Here is a 19,892-nt window from a genome sequence, read left to right as displayed (position 1 = left end):
AGAATCCTGGGATTCGGATTCCCAGGCCATCACTCTACAACAAGACAGTGGAGCTCAAATACTTGATATGCTTATCATGAAAGGGGATTATCAGCGCTGGCTTCGGCAGCACAAACACTACAGCTGGAATGATGAGCACGGCCTCCATGCAAGGATGAAACGCAAGCTCGTGAAGCATCCCCTATTTTGCCTTTTCCTCCCTGATATCGGCGGGTGGGGAGACTGGGCTTGGTAAGCGAGGTGACTTAACCAGCTGAGGCCCTCTCTGGATTCCACCCCCATCCGCAACTCCTCCTCAAAGAAAGGGGGAGGGGATCATCATAACGAAAACACTAGTCAGGAAAGAATAAGCTAACGGCATTTTATTTCTTATAAATGTCCCAATTTCAACTATTTGGAAAAGTTGTGATCATTCATACATTTCTATCCTAAAAAGTGGGTTTAAATATGCTTAGTTATTGCTCTTCCAAAAGAAAATCATCATTGAATAGGAACAGATCACTGACACAGAACCAAAAAATTGTAGAAACTATAACTTTATTATATTATAAACATTTCCAGAATATAAACTGATTTTGTATAAGACTCTGAAATGTTCAAAACTGTATGTAACCTAAGCTTATTATATACTCTATTGCATTTTCCACTTTCCAATCTAGAAAATATATTGCAAGTTAGATCTAGTAAAGGAAAAAGAATCTAAATTGCTTCATAAGGAAAACTGATGAATATAAAAATACCCCACCCCAAACTAAAACCCAATGTAGAAATAGATTCTGCAAAGCCTGCCTATCCTCCAATTTCAAATAAATGACCTTCCAAGAAAAACACTTCCACCATCACAGCAATTTGACGAACAAAAGCGAAGCCACTCTCGTTAAGGGGAATTACGTTATGTGTAAAGGCAACGTAGCGCTGATTTTAGAAAATGAAGAACAGCCGTCTCCACGTTGGAGAGCAAACGTGCTAAATGTTCCCTGCTCACCCTGCCTGCGCACCTGCTCACACGGGAAGTGTGCTGGAACACGGACACAGAGCCGAGCCCCTCAGCGATCTTCAGTTTAACCACGGGAGGACCAGTTCAAAAGCTTCAAAACCCGAGGATAGACTGGTCCCAAAGCATCTCCTCCTCTGTCCTTTCTTTGCCTTGTTCCTTCTTCTCTTTCCTACGCTTACGTCCCTCTTTCTTAGAAGCTACATCTCGGCTTTTTTTCTCCTTTCGATTCTTAGGCTTTTCTGAACTGGGTTTGACAGCTTCCAGCTCTGTTTCGTTTCTCTGGATGCTCCTGTGTTTGTCTGAATCTACTTCCTCACAAGCCTTTTTCCTCTTATGCTTGGGCCGCTCCTCCCCTGGTTGTCCTCTGCCTTCCTCTGGGCGCCTTGATCTCTTCCGATGCGTCTGTTTATAACCAGCTTGATGGGCACTGGCTCCGTTTTCTGAGGAGAGGTGCTTGGAAACTCCAGATTCTACACTGTGTGAGCGACAGTTATACTCCTGCTGACTAAGGCTCAGGGGTACTGTGGTTCCTGAGAAACAGTCCCTGGCGGATTGACAGCAGCTCAGGGAGCCCAGGCTCCACCTGCTGTCACCCGGCTGGTGGCCACTGCGGTAACCGCCTTTCCACTGTGTGCGAGATACTGCGCAATCTTGGGGAGGTCTGGACGGTCTCATACGGGAGTCTCGGATCAAACATTCTGTACCTGGGTCTGCAATCAACCTCTTCTTTGTACCCACAGGTTTCCAAATAATCCTCTCTCATCTTTCGGAAACAAGTCTTTGGCTCTAAGCCTCTGGCTTTCTGCACTTTGATATAATCTTCAAGCTCATCTTGAAAAGAGTCATATATCTTCTCTGAATGCTTCATTAGGTTGACAACCAGGGATTCTCTGTAGAGGAGATGGGAGAAAATTCTTCTTACTAGATTATTTTATTCTGAATATTTCCTTTACTCTTGAAAAGAATTTCAAAAGACAAAATAAAGAAGCCCAAACAAATTAAAACTGACTTTGGCATAAAAGTTAAGCACCGTGATACTATACGCCAAAAAGGAGCATCAGGGGGGCCAAACACTGCCTAGGCCACTCACAAATCATTTTATCCTTCTCAGAAGTAGGATGAAGAAGGCAGAAAGGAGCTGATGTACAGAATTATTTTGTAGGGCTAAAAATGTAAGGGATGTAGAAATGTATGGACTTCCACATCCATGGCGAGTGGCCTGGTCTGAATGTTCAGATAATTTCTAAAGTTCTGATTAATCAGTTTCTTGTATATTGTTTTCTAAGAAAGTTAATGAACTATGGAGGAATGATTTGATCTTTAAAATCTTCTGTATACTCAAACAAAATAAACTAAACATAAAATACTCACCTGACCAGAGTATTGTAAGACTTAATAACAAAAGGACGTTTGTAAAATGGTTTGGGAATGCTGGAAATGAGAAATTCAGCCGTGAGACAAAACTACTCTGCGGTACAGGGCACGAGGAAAGACGAGGGAACAGAGTTCTGTATCTTCTGCACAGAGCTTGGATTTCAGTCTGCTGCTTCTGATTGGTGAAAAAAACATTCTAGAATTCCTTCTGGTTTGTTCTCTCTCTGTTACAGAACGTACTGGTGGGAAGGTTAAGGAGGAAATGGAGAAGAGAGCTGAGATGGGGTAGGATTTACGGAGAAAAAAGTTTCAGAAGAAATTTGAACTAGGTATACTAGTCTCTGCTTGTTTAATATATTTTTTTTTTTTGGGTGGGTAGGGGCAGCAACAACTATTTCTCTTTCTTTTTCCCACTTCAAATCCTGCAAAGGTACAAATAACAGCAGATAATATACTAACTAGGAGATGATAATGTCCTAGATATTTTTGGTGGTATATTTTATTTAAAAATTAGGATGCAGCATAACCCACGTAGAATCAAAGATTTCTTCCCTTCAGCAGGAACAAGCCTGACAGCAATCTAGAGTCACTAAAGATAGCTGTCTTTACTGGCAACTTGAGATAAAAAAGAAAGTTTAAATGAAGCCGAATTCAGTGAGTCAGAAAATTTAGCCCCTATTCAACTTCAGTATAAAAATTCTGACTAGAATAAAATAAAGTGACAAATAATTGATTAAATATGGGCAAAAAATTTGAACACTTCAGAAAAGAATATATACAATAAGCACATGAAAGATGCTCATTGTCACTAGTCATCGAGTGAGTGTCCATTAGAGCCACACAGAGATACGACCATGCGCTCACTAGATCGACTGAAACTAAGGAGACCTGGCAATACCAGTGCTGGCGAGGATGTGAGACACCCGGAGTTCTCAGACGCTGCTGCTGAGGATGTGAAATGGTGCAGCCACTTGGAAAACAGTCTGGTGGCTTCTGAGGAAGTTAAACCTGCACCTACCACGTGATCCAGTTACTTCACTCCTAGATACTGACCCCAAAGGAAAGGAAACGTATGTCCACACAAAGACTTCTACGTGAATGTTCATGGCAGTTTCATTTGTAATAGCCCCAGAAAAGGGAAAAGCAAAAGCAAAAACAAATGTTGATCAACAGGTGAACGGATAAATCAAACAGTGGTATATCCAGACCATGGAGTACTATCAATGATAAAAAGCAATAAAATGGATGAACCTCAAAATAATTATGCTGAATGAAAGAAGCCTGACAAAAGAGTTCATAATATAGGATTCTCCACACATAAAACTCTAGACAGTGCAAACTAATCTATAGCAATAACGGGTGGTTGGGGACGAGGCAGGGAGAAGTGGGAGGGAGCTGTTACACAGGACACTTGCTGGGGTATGGATGTGTTTGCTATCTTAGTCGTGGGGATCACTTCATGGGTATACACACTCGTCAAAACCTACCAAACTGTACACTTGGAGTACGCACAGTCTATCGTATGCCAACTATGCCTCAATAAAGCTATTTCTGAAAAGTCACGAGTAAGATTAAAAAGATGTTGATAATTATTAACACTAGATGATAGGTACAGGGGGGTTCATAATACTGTTTTCTCTACCTCTGTGTATAAACATCTTTGATAATAAACAGATTTTACTTCACACCCACTAGGATGGCTATAATAAAAAAAAAAGACAGGCAATCATAAGTGTTGGCAAAAATGTGGTAAAACTGGAAACTTCATTCATTCGTGGTGGGAATGGAAAATGGTACAGCTACTTTGTAAAACAGTTTGGCAGTTCCTCAAAATGTCAAACATAGAGTTATCACAGAACCCAGAAATTTCACCCCTAGGTATATACCCAAGGGAACTGAAAATCTATGTCCACATGAAAACTTGTATAAAAATGTTCTCAGCAGCACAACTGTTCCTAACAGTTAAAAGTAGAAACAACTCAGCATTCATCAACTGATGAATGGATAAATAAAATGTAGCAATTCATACAATGGAATATTATTCAGCAATAAAAAGGAATGAAGTATTGATAAATGGTACAACATGGATGAAACTTGAAGACATGCTGAGTCAAAGAAGCCAGTCCCCAGAGACCACAGATGCTGCAGACAGAGATCAATGAAGAGATGAATGGAACCTTACCCTCATCAGAACTTGGTGGAGAAATCTGATCATATTCACCCTTTAATTGCTTCAGTTTTTCAGCATCAACTTTCCCCAAGTAGTAAGACTGTGTAACAACTGAGGAGCTAAAAACAATGATGCAGAGATTACAAAATCTATTTTTGTCCAATACTCTACTCCCATTCACCTGAAACTAAGCACAATTTTGTTATGACAATTAAATAATTCAAAGTTTAGAATTGGATCAACATAGATCAATCATCTGAAAATTCACAAAATCTGCCTTCAACTTCTTATTTTGCTTCCTGTAAATCTGAAAGTAAACTTTTGAAGTATGTATTTTACCCTTGAAAAATAAGTAGTATTGTTTATTTTAGAAAAACAGTGATCTGAAATTTACACCTCTGACTTTGAAGATAGCACTCATGAGTTTAAATATATTTAGTCTGAACTAAGAGTTGTAGACTTTGGCTTGCTTTTCAAGCTTCAGTATACATAATGCTAACAAATTAGAAGCCTTTTATTTTCCACCTACCTCATAACGTGAAACCCACTGTGATTCAAACTATGGCATTACTCCTTACAAGCCTTTTACAAAACGTATTCAGTCTTTGTTCATTCAGTGTGGTATCTATGAATAAAATAAAGGGAGACAAGACATTTAAGGTTCTATTTTCAATCTTCACCTGGATATCATTTCATATACCATCTCAACTCTTAATTTCCTGAGTGCTTGCAAGGCTAAAGTACTAATTTTTGCTCATTAGAATGGCAATTTCAGTATGAAAACATTTAATAAGCCTCTAATATTTAATCTCATAATATATTTTTTAGTCGAGAAAATACCGTTCTGAAGGAAATGTTACTGGGGCACCAGTAAGACTCTGAACTTCATGGAAATGATCTGGGGCATCCAGCCTTGGTATTTTGTGTTTTATAGCAGACATATTACTGACTTCTACTGAGCTTTGTAATTGCTAAAACCCCAGACGTAGCATCTCTCTCCATATTGGCTGTCTTCTCCCATCTGGTACTTAATGTAAGTGGTTTATTTTTCTAAACGAATGACTTTATACTTCATCTTAGGTTTAGGCCACCATTCCTGTCTATGAGGATCTTTAAAATTCAAATTCTTTTAATCTCGACCTTTGCTATGTTTCTCACATAGTTTTTATATGCATTCAGTCTATGTCTTCATCCATGTTACTGGCGAAAAATTTAAGCAGGAAGAGAGCAAGGTAACACCTATGGCATGCTACAAAGAATCGACCCTTTTCTTTCATCTAGGATTGATCTATTCATTCCCAATAAGAAAGACATAAAGAATTTCATAGAATCTGTTTATTCCAAAATTAAATTCAGCATCTTTTTGAATACTCTATGCTTCTCCACTCTGCTCCCTACTACCCTCCTTCTTAGGGGTCTGATTATTCAAATCTATTTATACTACATTGAAGTCTTACATTCCCATTTTATTGATATTTGAAAAATAGATGACATGTCTTCCTAAATTGCAATTTTTCTTTCTACAGGAATGTTGCTCAGTCTCGATCATTTTGACCAAAGCATTCTATCTAGACGGACAAGTGAACTCTTATCGCTTGGAGGTCTAGGGAGCATAGAGCTTAGAGACCAATCACAAAAAAATGGATTTCAAGTTTCATGTTTTACCTTAAAAACATGAACTTCTTGAACTCTAGCCTTAAAAATCCATTTTATATAAAAGTTTTTTATTTAATCTTTAAATAAAAAGTATCATTTGAACTTCAAGTACCTCCTAACACACTGCTGAATACCCCCAAATCATGCAGCTTTATTTGTAACAGCCAAAAACTGAAACAACCGTAATGTCTATCAACAGGGGAATGGGTTAAAAAAAGTGGTATATCCATACAATAGAATTATTCAGCCATAAAAAGGAACAAAATAGCAGTACGTACAACATGGATGAATCACAAAATCATCATGCTGAGTGAAAAACACAAGAGTACCTACTATGATTCTACTTATAAAAAGTTCTAGGAATGCAAACTACAGTGATAGAAAGCAGATTAGTGGTTGCTGGGGACAGGCCTGGAGGGAGAGGTGGATTGCGAAGGGAGATGAGGAAACTGTTGGGGTTGGTGGAAATATTTGGCATTTTGCTTCTGATTGTGGTTTCATGGGAGGACATGTCTGAATTGTACACTTTCAGTAGATGCCATTCATGGTAAGTGTACCTCAGAGTGTACTAGAGGGGCTGAAAGATCTGCAATGAATATTTGGAAAAATTCTACCTTCACTTGTTAAACTGGATTTTTAAATGTTTGCTTTGTTTCCAGAGGGATCATTCACCTAACAAAGGTCAAGTCACCTGTGCAGAACTACTGGTTGTCATATTACGTTAACTACCTCACTGCTTCTTGGAGCCAGACCCAGAGACTCTGGAGTCAGTTCTGATGCTTACTAGTTGTGTTAGCTCGGTCAGGTTTCTCAACCTCTCTGTGCCTTAGGTTCCTCATCTCTAAAATGGGATGTAACAGACATCTGAGTTGTTGTGAGTCTTAAAGAAATTAAAATATTTAGAAAAGTGCACGGCACATAGTATTACTGAGCTATTTTTATTGTTACTCAGGATTTTTTTCTATTTAACTGATAGAATGAAATGCTCTTCCAACCAATTATTCCAGTAACTATAGAAAGCCAAAAAGAGAAAAGGCGATGTGTAAATAGAGCAAGAGTGCCTGACAGGAGTACCTAATTCCTTGCATTTCAAGCTAACTCATGTTTCAGAGGGACTTCTTTTTAATGAAAACTGAAAGTTCGACTTGATCCTTATCTTTTCTGATTGCTCTGATTTTAAACTAATTCTGAAGATTTCAGTTTATGTCCTGTGTTAATGTCTGCTACGTGTACTTTAATATCCAAGGGTATGGAATATTAAGCAGAAATACCCAGGCTATTTACAGGCTGGTATTAGGTCTTAAGCAAGAAGTAGTTTGTCCTGACAGAATATACTGAAGATATAGTGGAAAGAGAAAGAATATGGAGTCCTTTATTTTGGAGAAATGAAACTATGCACATTGTTATTCAACAGCTGTACAAGGCTCGGTCTTTTTTATTTCAGGGTAGTATGCAAAACCGTTACAAAAGCTAAGGTAGTAAACATAGCACATCAACTACTGAGTTAAACAGGAGACACATTAATAGTATGAATTGCTCATACTTCAAAATTGTTTAAAAAGAGCTTCATATCTTAACAAAGTACCAAGAACCACTCAACTTTTCCTAATTCTAGACCTGTCTGGGAGAATTTGGTATATTCCAAACACCCTTTTAGAAACTGAAAAACCTGAATTTACCTTTGGCACTGTATGAAACACATGTTTAATACACCTTAACCAGTTTAACAGGTTTGATGAGTAAATCAATTCAATTTAATAAAATTTTTCATTCTCACAGCACATTATTTGTGTTGTGACATGGTATTCAAACACAATACAGCATAAAGGTTTTTAAAATATGGTTAGCTCAAGGATCTTGCTTGTGAAGTTAATTTTACTTGGACCCAGGGCAGACACCCTACATCAGAATGCTATCAAATACATGCCATTCCTTCTGAAAGGTCAGTTAATGTGAATGGGTCTGTAAGAATGCTCATGCATCTGATGGACATAGTAGGGGCGATCTTAAGTCATTCTAATATGCTTAGTCAATATTTTCACATATTAACACCTAAAAAAGTCAGTGGATCTGAAACTAAAATAATCATTAATGTCTCACCAGACATCTTCCTCCCCCAACCATTCTTCCCAGCTGCCAACATTAGATTTACAACATAATGTGCTCTTGTGAGCCTGTAGCAAACACGTTGTTGGCAGGGCACAGATTTATACAGAATAAAGAACTACTCCTGGTATCAGGATCTGGTTAGCCCATATTTAAAACTGAATTTTCTCCACTTACTCTGTCTTCGGCCTCTCCACCCTGCTCCATTTCACTATCAAACATTACCACTGAGCCATTTAAAAGGGCTGTGCCTAATTCATATCAATATCCTTAGTACTGGGAACAGTACCTGGTCCACAGTAGGAGCTCCAAGTTTTTTCCAAATAAATGTAAGGACTGTTAGCTAATTTTTTTTTTTTTTTGGTTATTTCACTTGAATCTCTGCTTACTATAAGGAAAACAAAGGAACATTTTTGGCAATTGCTATGTAAATGGGTTTATGATTCAGTAAGAAGCCGGAAATGTCCTTCATTCTTAAAAATAAGCCTACTTTTTTTTCTCTTAGAAAGCAGCAGATAAGCAGGGTTTGCTGTGGTTTTGTTTTTACTGATTTCTCAGGAATACTATTACTCAGTCAAAATTTTTTAATTGTCAAAATATTTGTGAAGCTTCACTGAATGAATTACAAAGTGTCCTGGAAAATCTTGACACCTTGACCGTAAATTCAACATATATTTCTTTCCATGTAAGTCTGATCATGTGGTATTTCTTTGGGTTTTGTGATTGAGTTTAATTTCTCAATATCCTATTTGTTATGTTACACATTCAATATCTTCTCTGCTTGCTAATTTTTAATCCTTACTGACATTTGTTTATTATCAAGCCCAGCATTTACGAGTTCCTTGTAAAAATGTTACAGCTATAGGTGAAAATGGATCAGCAGTTTTAATGGTCCTATCAGGATCTTGAAAGTGAAAGCAGACTTTTAATAACTGGAAGCATGACAATTCTTTTGGTATCTTTTGGAGGAATCTCCTAACAAAGTCTTTTAAGAAAAAAAAAAAAAGATACTGGCCAAGTACCAAGCATTCTTTTTTCTCTTCTTGTTCATGTACGATCATAAGTGGCAATTATGTTATGCTTTTATAAATATCTAAACTAAAAATACACTACTAATGTTTTAAATAGTATATCAAATATTTACCATCTGTTAAGTAGCCCTTAACTGAACAGTTAATGAAGAGTATTTACTTAAAGTGACAAGAGGTAATTTTTAGGTAACAAATTATATTCTGGTTTTGAAATCGTAGTGAATAGTCTCAATTGTAACTCAACAGAGATTTCATTACTCTTTGAACGTCACTTGACGGCCGTTACAGGTCAAAGTTTCATGTTTTATGAATTGTTGTCCTAGTACATGGCTAAGCCATGGCAAGAATACCAATATGGAACTGCAGAATCAGTTCACAATGTTAAAGCTGTCAAGGATCTCAACTGGTTAGTGCAGAGTTCTTCACTGGACACTACTGGCATTTTGGGTAGGATAATCCTTTGTTGTGTTTGTTGTGTGTTTGTGTTGATGCCATGTGCGTTTTAGGTTGTCTGTGGCATCTCTGGCCAGTTACACCTGTGCTCACAAAGCCCTTCCTTGTCCAGTGGCAAAAACCAAGAAAAAAGTCTTCAAACATTGTGAAATGTCCTTTGGGATGAGGGGTGGGGCAAAAGCACCCCTGGCTGAGAATCACTCAGTTGGGCTAGTCCAACTATCCTCCCCACAGATGACAAAACTCAAGTCCAGAAAGTTTGGGACTTATGGGCCATACAGCTGGTTGAGAAATTAGCAGTAGAACCTATTAATAGTTAAGACTCCTATTCCAGTATTCTCATGCCACCTTGAAGCAGTATAGAGAGGTAACTGCTAGCATAGCGTGAACTGATTTTGTTTAAAGTCTTCAGTAATTGCACATGTTCAAAGTCATTGCAAAAAACAAACAAATAAAAAAAGTCTGGCAGAAAGCTGTTTTTTTTCATGAGAAATCATTTCTAACTCTTCCTGTGATTTGACGATGGGAGCTAAGATGAATTGTAGTCTTGACGCCTATAAACTGCTCAGGCTTACTTGTCAGTGAAAGGCAGGAAGTTTGGTATGAAAGCAGGAAATTCAGAAGACTTTATTTTTTATCTCAAACAGTGATACTAACCCAGGCTGACTGAAGATGCTAAATCCAGTTTTCCAAAGGTTGCTTTCACTAAGGGACTTAATGGAACATCATTTGGCTGCAATGAATTTCTAATTCCCATTTTTAGTGAATGGAATTTATATAAAGTGGTTACAAAATTTTTAAAGAAATTTATAATACTTTACTGTTTTGCCATTCCTCCAAAGTGAATGGTATAACAGATTATAGACTAGCACACAAGAATAGAGTGTATTGTGGAAGAGGATGAAGATGAAATTTTTATGAAACTACTGTATTTACTAGTGTCTCTCAGGAAAAAGGCAATTAAATTGTCCAACAATGTTCTGGCTTCCATCATCTTTCACCCTGGAGACAAAATGCAACATAAGGCAACACAGTAAATACTAAAAATTGTGAAACTGAAGGTGGCTGAGTAATTTACTAGATATTCTGCAGTGGGATCAAGCTTCACTGTCTAAAACCATTTCTAAAACTGTTGAAGCGTAAACTCACAGTTTGGAACAAGCAGTTTGTCTGCAGGTATATAGGACTTGTGAGAACTCAAATATCTCATACTGAGACAATCAAGAAATAGCTCTTAGTGTTAGGGAAAATGTGTTGGTGAAAACTGTGAACTCTATAGACAAGTACATTCTTTCCAAACTTCTGCACAAAGAGACCTGGCCAAACTTTAACATGGCCTTGAGCTGCCTGTGGCTGCATCCCCTGGATGACCCAACCCCATTTTGAGCTCAGACTTGGAAAAGCTCGGCTGTCAAAAGACATTTATTGTTTGTTCTAGCCAACACCCCGACCTCTTTTAGAGTACTTAATAAAAAGGGTTTACAATTGTGAATACTTCCTCTGTCCCTTTGAGATGTATGTGTACCTCCTACAACTCAGGAGTGTCTCTCTCAAGGATGTGAAAGCCGTTCATTTGGAGTGTGGTCATCAAGAAGAGGGCTTCCGTCTCCGTGGGGAAACAGAATCCTCAGTTCCATAACTGCCAGCAAGCAGACACAGCAGGCCTAATGCACTGACACTGCCAACCCTCTGTAATTTTGCACTTCCCTGACTCTACCTGAACCCCACCTCTCCCCTATTCCTTCATTTTCCCTTTAAAACCCCCAGTCACCTCTACAAATCGGAATGGAGCTCAGCTCTTTCCCTACTGAATAAAATGTTTTCACCGCCCTGATGTCCCGCTTTATTATCTCTGACACTGCTAGATACACATTAAAACTTGGATCACTGTCAAGACAGGCCTGTAAATCTTAGAGGCTTGTCTTATAGGGTGTTATCTCAAGAACCAAGGAAAACTCTAAAAGTGATCCCTAAAAACCTCACCCCCTTCTCTTCCCCCAGGGCCCCTGCAACTTTCAGCTTGCGTGTTTACTGCCCACTCTCCCCACATCCCTAACCCACTTCTCCCCACGTGTGAGGTCTCTACTTTCCAGGATGGTGAATTTCACCCAGTGCAGGTCTAGTCCCTTCCGTGTCTGGGGCCTTCTCTCCCCGGCTCTGTGGCCCCGATCTCCGAGTGCCCCCGATCTCCGAGTGCCCCCATCAAACCCCTCTCCCTGACACTTCAGATCCACAGCCTCGGCCCGGCCGCCTCTCTCCCGCTCCAACCTCAGCTTCCCCGGCAGCTGAGGCGTCCCTTCTCCCTCCACGCTCCACGTGGGGGCCCTGGTGCCCCTTTCCCGGGGCGGCGGGTGGGAAGGGAAGCGCAGGGCCTCGGCCTGGGTCCCGGTCGGCCATTTCGCACTCCCCGGGCGCGCCCGGCCTCCACGGGGCGGCGGAGTCGAGGCGCTGCAGGCCGGGGCCGCTCCCGCCGCCGGGGCGGGAACTCACCTTCTCTGAGGCAGGGGCAGCCGTCTACAACTACTGTCCCCCTCCCCGCCAACGCCGCCAGCAGGGGACAGGCCGAGGTGGAGGTGGCGGAGAGGCAGGGACAACCGCTGCCACCACCGCCGCCTCCGCCGCCGCCAAACAGGCGGGGTAGGAGGAGGAGGCGGAGACCTGCCTTCCTGAGGGGAGGTCGCTGCCACCCTGGCGGCGAGGCGCGCTACTGCGCTTGCGCAGTCGCCCCTTCCCAAAAGCCCCCATAGCCCCGCCTTCCTTCGAGCCCCGCCTTCCTCCGAGCCCCGCCTTCCCTCGAGCCCCGCCTTCCTTCGAGCCCCGCCCCTCTCGCTAGCTTCGTCCGACCTCGCGCCTTTTTCTCCTGCGGCCCCTGCGACCCTCCGTTGGAGCGGAGGAAAAGCTCCTGGGACCGGTCGCCTCGGGCGAGTGATTCTAACACCAAGTAAGAAAAAAAAAGATGTGGAAATCTACTGATTCTACCTCCAAAATATCTGAAAGACACGTACTTTTCTGTTTTCCTTTTGTTAGAGCCTTTTAATACACAGAGTAGATTAAGCAGAGTCCTTGGTCCTGGTATGTCATCATTGCTCCATAAATGACATTTTCCCTCTCTCCTCCTGGCTCTTTCAGTGTCTGTGTGTATGCATACACACACGTTCATCTCATCCTCTCATTCCCCGTTTCCCAAAGAAGTCACAGCCCTGGTTTGTAGTCACCATTTCCTTTCACATGTATATCTCTTTATCACATATATGCGTGGTGCAAAAAAAAAGTTTGGCTTGTTTTTGAATTTCATAAGATATATGTCTTTTTCTAGCAGTATTCTGAGACTTGTTTTGCTCAACGTTTTGAGGTTCATCCAAGCTGTTGCATATGCGTGTTATTTATTCGTTTCACTGCTGTACAGTATTCCGCTCCATTTTCCCGTTGATGGGTGTGTCCCCGGGTACACAGTGCAAAAGTTTCTCTAGGGTGTGCTCTTCTTTCCTGTCACACTGCCATTGCCTAATTTCAGGTTCTCGTCATGGTTTTGTTAGAACCATGGTAATTACTGCCTAATTTATAATCCTTTCTCTGATTTCACCACTCCAGTCTACCCTCCACACGGCGAGAGGGTTCTATCAAGAAGTCATTTCTGGCTCCCCAATGTCCTTTCGAGAAAGTCAAACATGAATACTGCTACTGGGCTTCTGGGCACCTCCCTGAACTCATTATCTCCTACTGTTCTCACCTCCCCACCCTGCTTTCACTTTATGATTCACCAACATTAAACCTTTATTGATTCCTGTAAATACTGAGCTATTGCATAACTCAATTTATTATATCTGCTACTTCTTCCTGAAATGTCCTCTCCCTACTTCCTGATGAACTTTGTCTCCCCTCAGAAGTAAATATTATCCTAAATTCAGCATTTCTCATTTTCATGCATTTCTTCATATTTTTTTACTACATATGTATGTATCCCTAAGTAACTGTGAATTAGTGCCTTGCATGATTTTAAACTTTACATAAATGTTACTATACATACTGTTTATTCCCCTGCAATTGGCTTTTTTTCACTCATCATTGTTCTTTTATATACTTCTGAGATGTGAGTTTCTAATCTATTACCTTTCACAGCTCTGTAACATCCATTGCATGAATGCACATGAGCTATCCATTTTCCTATCATGAGACTTTGAGCTTGTTTCCCGTTTTTGCTCTGACAGACAGCGTTCCTGTAACATCCTTGTGCAGTCTCCTTGTGCATACGTGTGAAAGTTTCTCTGGGGCTTATACTTAGGAGATGCTGCTCCTTTTTAAGTAGGAGGTTTCAATACTGCCCACCTCAAAGGGTGCTGTGAAAACATATGAGGTAATGCAAATAAAGCACCGTTTCAAGCACTCAAACATTTATTCTTGCTGTTAGAAGATCACTCAAATGTATACGAAACACTGGGACCTAACGGGCAATAGTCGGGTGCCAGAATGATTAACAGAAGTATAACACATGGGCTTCTGTAGCTCCCAGAATACCCAACTGAGTATAATTGTCTACGTGTGTCATGCTCTTTCTTTCCCTCCACACCTCTGCTCACATTGCTGTATCCTGGGGCCTGAAATGGTCTCCTGAAGTTCTGGTTCTCTCCCTCCCCACTTATCTTTGTCTGCCACTTCCCTGAAGCCTTCCCTGACTCATCTGGCTACCCCAGATACTGTCTGCTCTTTGCTTCCTTTATCTCTCTCACCATCCTTACAGTGCCCTTTCATCATCCTCTCTAAATGGTCCATGTCTTAAAGACAGGGTCTGCATTTTAACCATCTTTGTACTGAGGCACTGAGGATACTGCCTAATACATGGGCTGATCAATGCATGTGGAAGGAGTGAATTTAGGAATTCTTTGGAGGAAAGCAACTTGCAGCAGAGGATTTCTAGGAGCCAAAGGAAGAAAGATGGAAGCAAGCATGCTATTTTAGAACACAGAGACGAGAGAGGCGGGGGGTAAAGTTCTGTGATGTGATATAATTATGTAGGAGATAATGGACTGTTCAGGAGGGAATCTGCCCTGTCATTCTGGAATGTGAGTGCTAGATGTGCCCAAGAACTTCTTTGATCCTGTGATTATGAAATAATGAATGAATCAGCCAGTGGATGCACTTAAACCAGTGAGCAACCCCTGGCTTACTTCACACAGCTAGGCACTGAGCTATTATTAGTCTAAAGTAGGATTGGCCTTTTTTGTAAAAGGCCAGACAGTAAATATTTTTGACTTTCTGGGCCATATGATCTTTGTTGCAGATATTCAGCTCTGCTGTTGTACTGTGAAAGCAGCCAGAGAACATATGTAAACAAGTGAGTATGGCTGTTTTCTAGTAAAATTTAATTATTGTCGCTGAAATTTGCATTTCATGTAATTTTCATGTGTCACATAGTAGTCTTCTTTTGACGTTTCCCCTCGACAATTAAAGAACGTAGAAATCATTCTTAGTTCACAGGCCCAAAGGACCCTTGTTGACTCCTGGCCTAAATGAACCTTAGCTCTTGGGTACAAAGGAAGGTCCAATCCAATGATAAAGGGCTGTGCTTTAAAAAAGGCCTTAGAAAAAGCTTTAAAACCTTGCAGCTCCCTTGATTTGCCAGTAGGTGGCAGTCCCTGCAGGTGTGAGACTCAGTAAGTCTTGGAATGGAAGGGATGATTGGAGATTTTCCAGAACGTGGTAGATCAGCCCCTGCAATATTAACACGAACTGTGTCAGTGATTCAGAACCGTTATTCTGGGTTTTATTTCCATCTCCACCTTCACACTTATTTGTGCATATTCCCTGAATTGCAATATATCCAACTGAAGGTCACGTAATCACTTTCTCAAGGCCTCTGAGATTATTTGCTCAAAGGTTCAGGATAATACTATGAACACAGGGTATGGTTAAATATTTGAGGGCTGCAATGTGGAATCTGGGTACAGATTCCACCCGAGATGAAGGTTAAGCAATGGGGCTGACAGTAAGGGATACTTGAAGCCTCTGTCTAGTTTTGCAATGATATGCTAATAGTTCTCTCCAAAACAGCGCCACTCTGGGGCTCTTCATGTCACCTTCTACCTTTAAGGTGCACGACTGGGGACCCAGCATGACCCTTGCTTTGCATATGTTGCAAGAGTTGCCCCACACCTTTAGGGTGTGGGGGTACTGCTTCATAGCCATTAATGTCCTTGGTGTGTGTGTGGCCTCAGGTGGGAGGGAAGTTCAGCTGAAACAGAGGTAGACGGAACCACAGTGGTCATTCTTGTCACCTCCTTGTCTGGAATTTCCCAGCTCAGACCACTCTCCTGGACCAGGACTCCTTTGACTTGAGCAGTCTCATTTTTCTGCCTTTCTCACCACCCTTCTTTATCCAGACACACAAAAAAGAGACTGGACAGCTATTAAAATTATTAACAATGGAAAACGTTTCCATCTTCTGGGAGCAGAAAGGGCTCACCATGATTGTGAAGGTCTGTGAAGCTCAAGTTTATGATCTGAACCACTCCACCCCTTTGCCACGTGGTTGTGTCCACTCTGGCCCCTCGTTTGACCTCCCAGGAAATGCAGAATGAATCTACTTCGTTCATACTTTGACGAATGACACTGAAGAAAGCTCTTATGTCCTTCTTGAATCTTTTCTTCCCTGGCTAAACATCTCCAACAGGGCAATAAGAAATCTTTCCAAAACCCTAGATGTGCTTTTCCTGATGACAAAGACCAGCACTTCTCAATGGGCATCTTAGAAATGTGGGGGGAACTTTTGGTTGTCAGAATGACTGTGGGATGCTATTGGCATACTGTGGCCAGGGACAGGGCCACCAAGAAAGGTTTGGATCCCAGTGGGGAAAAAAAAAGAGCTGGAGCAGGGCAGATGGACAAAAAAATTATACACAGGATTTGTGTTGCTATGTAATAGAGCAGGGCCCTGTGCTCCCTTCCCCACCACCAGCCTGGTAACCAGATCCAACATCCCTGTCTCACTGGTCCTGGCCAGAGATGCTAGATGTCCTGGGGAGCAAGGGACAGCCTTGTGCATTAAAGATTCTCTGCCCGAAATATTGGGAGGGAACCCTAATTCGAAAAGATACATGCACCCCAGCGTTCATAGCAGCACTATATACAATAGCCAAGATGTGGAAGCAACCTAAATGTCCATCAACAGATGACTGGATAAAGAAGTGCTGGTATATTTATACAATGGAATACTACTCAGAGATAAAAAAGGATAAAATAATGCCATTTGCAGCAACATGGATGGACCTGGAGATTGTCATTCTAATTGAAGTAAGCCAGAAAGAAAGAAAAAAACCATATGATATCACTCATATGTGGCATCTTAAAAAAAAATCAAAAAAAAAAAAAAAAAGAGAAAAGAGGACACTAATGAACTCATCTACAAAAGAATTAGAGTCACAGACATAGTAAACACTCTTATGGTTACCAGGTGGAAGGGATAAATTTGGGAGTTTGAGATTTGCAAAGGTTAACCACTATATATAAAAATAGATAAAAAACAAATTTCTTCTGTATAGCACTGGGGACTATGTGCAATATTTTGTAATAACTTTTAATGGAAAAGAATATGAAAACAAACATATGTATATATGTGCATGACTGGGACATTATGCTGTAGAGAAATTGACATGTTGTAACTGACTATACTTCAATTAAAAAAAAAAAGATTAATCTTCAAAACAAAAAAACAGTTCTCTGCCCGCCTACACATCCTCAAACATCCAGATGTGCATTTGACGGACGTAAAATCTTGTTTCTAATTATCTGAGTGTAGGACTCTGTTTTACATAATCATAGAGTAGTTTCTGTAAAGTTTTAATATACACTAAATTTTCCAGGAATGGAGCTTCTTATTAACTGAAGGAAGATTATACTTTCTTTCATTCAGAACTTGACTAAGAGTGATGCACCATGTCAGAAAATCAGGTCGCAGACAACAATGCGTGGTGTGGTATCTGTGTCCCCAAAACCAATCTGCAGTTTTAGCTCTCAGTATCACAGTGATTCTACTTAGAGGTGCACACATCTGGCCACTGGATCAGTTCTTCTAGTGTAGTTGTACCCAAGCTCATGTCTAGTGAGCACGTTGACATATTTAGTTTACAGTGAATATATATTGTTTCGTTATAGTTAACTTTCGTTTTGCTTCTCCCTTGTTAGGTTAGGTCAGTGTCTTAGTCTGTTTGGGTTGCAATAACCAAATACCATAGGTTGGGTAGCTTGTAAACAACAGAAATTTATTTCTCACAGTTCTGGAAGCTTGAGGTCCTAGATCAGGGTGCCAGCATGTTTGGACGATGGCTCTCTTCCAGGACGCAGAGTTCTCCTTGTGACTCACACGGCAGAAGAGAGGGGCCTACAGAATCTCTCTGGAGCTTCTTCTAAGGCACTAGTCTCATTCATAAGGATTCCACCTTCAAGACTGAAGTGCCTCCCAAAGGCCCCACCTATTAATACTGTTACCTGTGGGGGTGAGGCTTTTAACATGTGAATTTTTGGTGGAGACACAAACACTCAGACTATAGGAGTTGGTAATTTATGTTTTTTAGATATAAGTACTAATAAATTATATTATGTATGAATTTCACTTCAGAGCAGCAAAAGAAGTATTATTTAATATTTCCTATAACAGGAAACTAAGGAGAATACTTTATGTGTTAGTCTTCTATTGCTGCCGTAACAAATTACTTAGTGGCTTAAAATAACATAGATTTATTATCTCACGGTTCGGTGGTCAGAAGCCAGAAATGGGGTTCACTGGCTTTAAATAACAGTGTTGTCAGGGCCACCCTCCTGAGGACTCTGGGGGGAGCAGCTGTTCCCCTGCCTTTTCCAGTTTCTAGGGGGGTACCTGCATTTCTTTGCTCACAGGACCTTCCTCCAACTTCAGAGCCAACAATATAGCATCTTCAAATCTCTGTGACTCGGACCTCCTTGCTTCCATCTCTGACTCTTAGAAGGAGTCTTACGATTTCACCCAGACAATCCAGAATTACCTCCCTCTCTTAAGATCCTTAACTTAATCACACTTACAAAGTCCCTTTTTTCATATATGGTAACATAGTCATAGGTCTGGGGGGGTGGGACCTGGACATCTTTGGGAGACTATTCTGTTTATCACACTTTAATAGTTCTTGTTCTGATAGGGGTGAGACTCACAGTTAAAACTAAAGCACTGCTCCCTCTCTCTTTCTGACTTGGGGCAGGTAGATTTCTTCCTTGACCTTGGCTTGGGCTGCACCTGTTCCAGGGCTACCGTGTCTAGAGAAGAACAGCCTAACCCACCAGGCTGAGTTGCTGGTCCCGAGGGAGGACTCTGGTTGTTGTCATGCTCTGCGGGTGCAGGCATTACTTTGAAGCTAACTTGAAGTACCCCTGTTAAAATCTTTTTTTCCCCCGAGAGCATATGATGTTTACTTTTTGGAGCACCCAGCTTTAATTGTCTTAAGTTGTTCTGCTGTTCAAGATACATCAGAAGGCACTGAGTTATTTTTTTAGCTCCAAGAACTATGTGTTATGACCTAAAAAAATCAGGTTGTATATTCTGACAGGATTTTTGAGCTGCTTCCAAAAGTCAAAGAAATTTCAGGAGATGCAATTTGGTTGAAGACACGTTAGAATTTCTAGCCTATCCTATCTTGATAGTTTGGGGAAGATAATGTGACAGGATAAATAAGATAAATTTGCCAACATTTACTAAGTTCAGTATGAAGTGCCAAGTGTCATGCTGTGTCCTTCGTACATGTTAGCTCATTGATCCCTCTCTACAATAAAGTGAGGTAGAAGTGACCACCCTTGTTTTACAGGTTTGATCTCAAAGTTGCTCTAGTAGGCTTAGAATTTAAATGCAGATCTATCTGCCTCAGAAGCCAGTGCTTGTGAACTACTACACTCACAGAAACCCTGAGCACAGAAATCCGTAAATAGATGCACCCCAGAAACTAAAAATGTTACCTGGAGGATAAGCCATAGCTCCGTATCTGCAAGTGTCTTTCTTTTCAACCTTGGTGAGAGCTGGCTGCCTGGAGACCAAGAAGAGTGACATTTACAACTGATAAGTGCCGGAGAGGGTCTGGAGAAAAGAGGA

The 19,892-nt window shown here is 40.8% G+C and overlaps 1 protein-coding gene across 1 annotated transcript; it reads right to left on the bottom strand.

The window, feature by feature from the left end:
* Positions 1-520: 520 nt before the first annotated feature.
* KRCC1 (lysine rich coiled-coil 1) lies at positions 521-12,462 on the bottom strand. The gene is given in 3 exon segments (XM_032469543.1): positions 521-1,591; positions 1,593-1,887; positions 12,278-12,462. Coding segments are annotated over 2 exon segments (774 nt in total). The 5' UTR covers positions 1,866-1,887; positions 12,278-12,462; the 3' UTR covers positions 521-1,090.
* Positions 12,463-19,892: the final 7,430 nt, after the last annotated feature.

This window comes from Camelus ferus, chromosome 28 (genome assembly GCF_009834535.1).
Source record: "Camelus ferus isolate YT-003-E chromosome 28, BCGSAC_Cfer_1.0, whole genome shotgun sequence".
In the NCBI taxonomy this organism is placed as follows: Eukaryota; Metazoa; Chordata; class Mammalia; order Artiodactyla; family Camelidae; genus Camelus; species Camelus ferus.
Note: the sequence above shows the minus strand (reverse complement) of the source record. Positions and strands in the feature narration are given on the sequence as shown.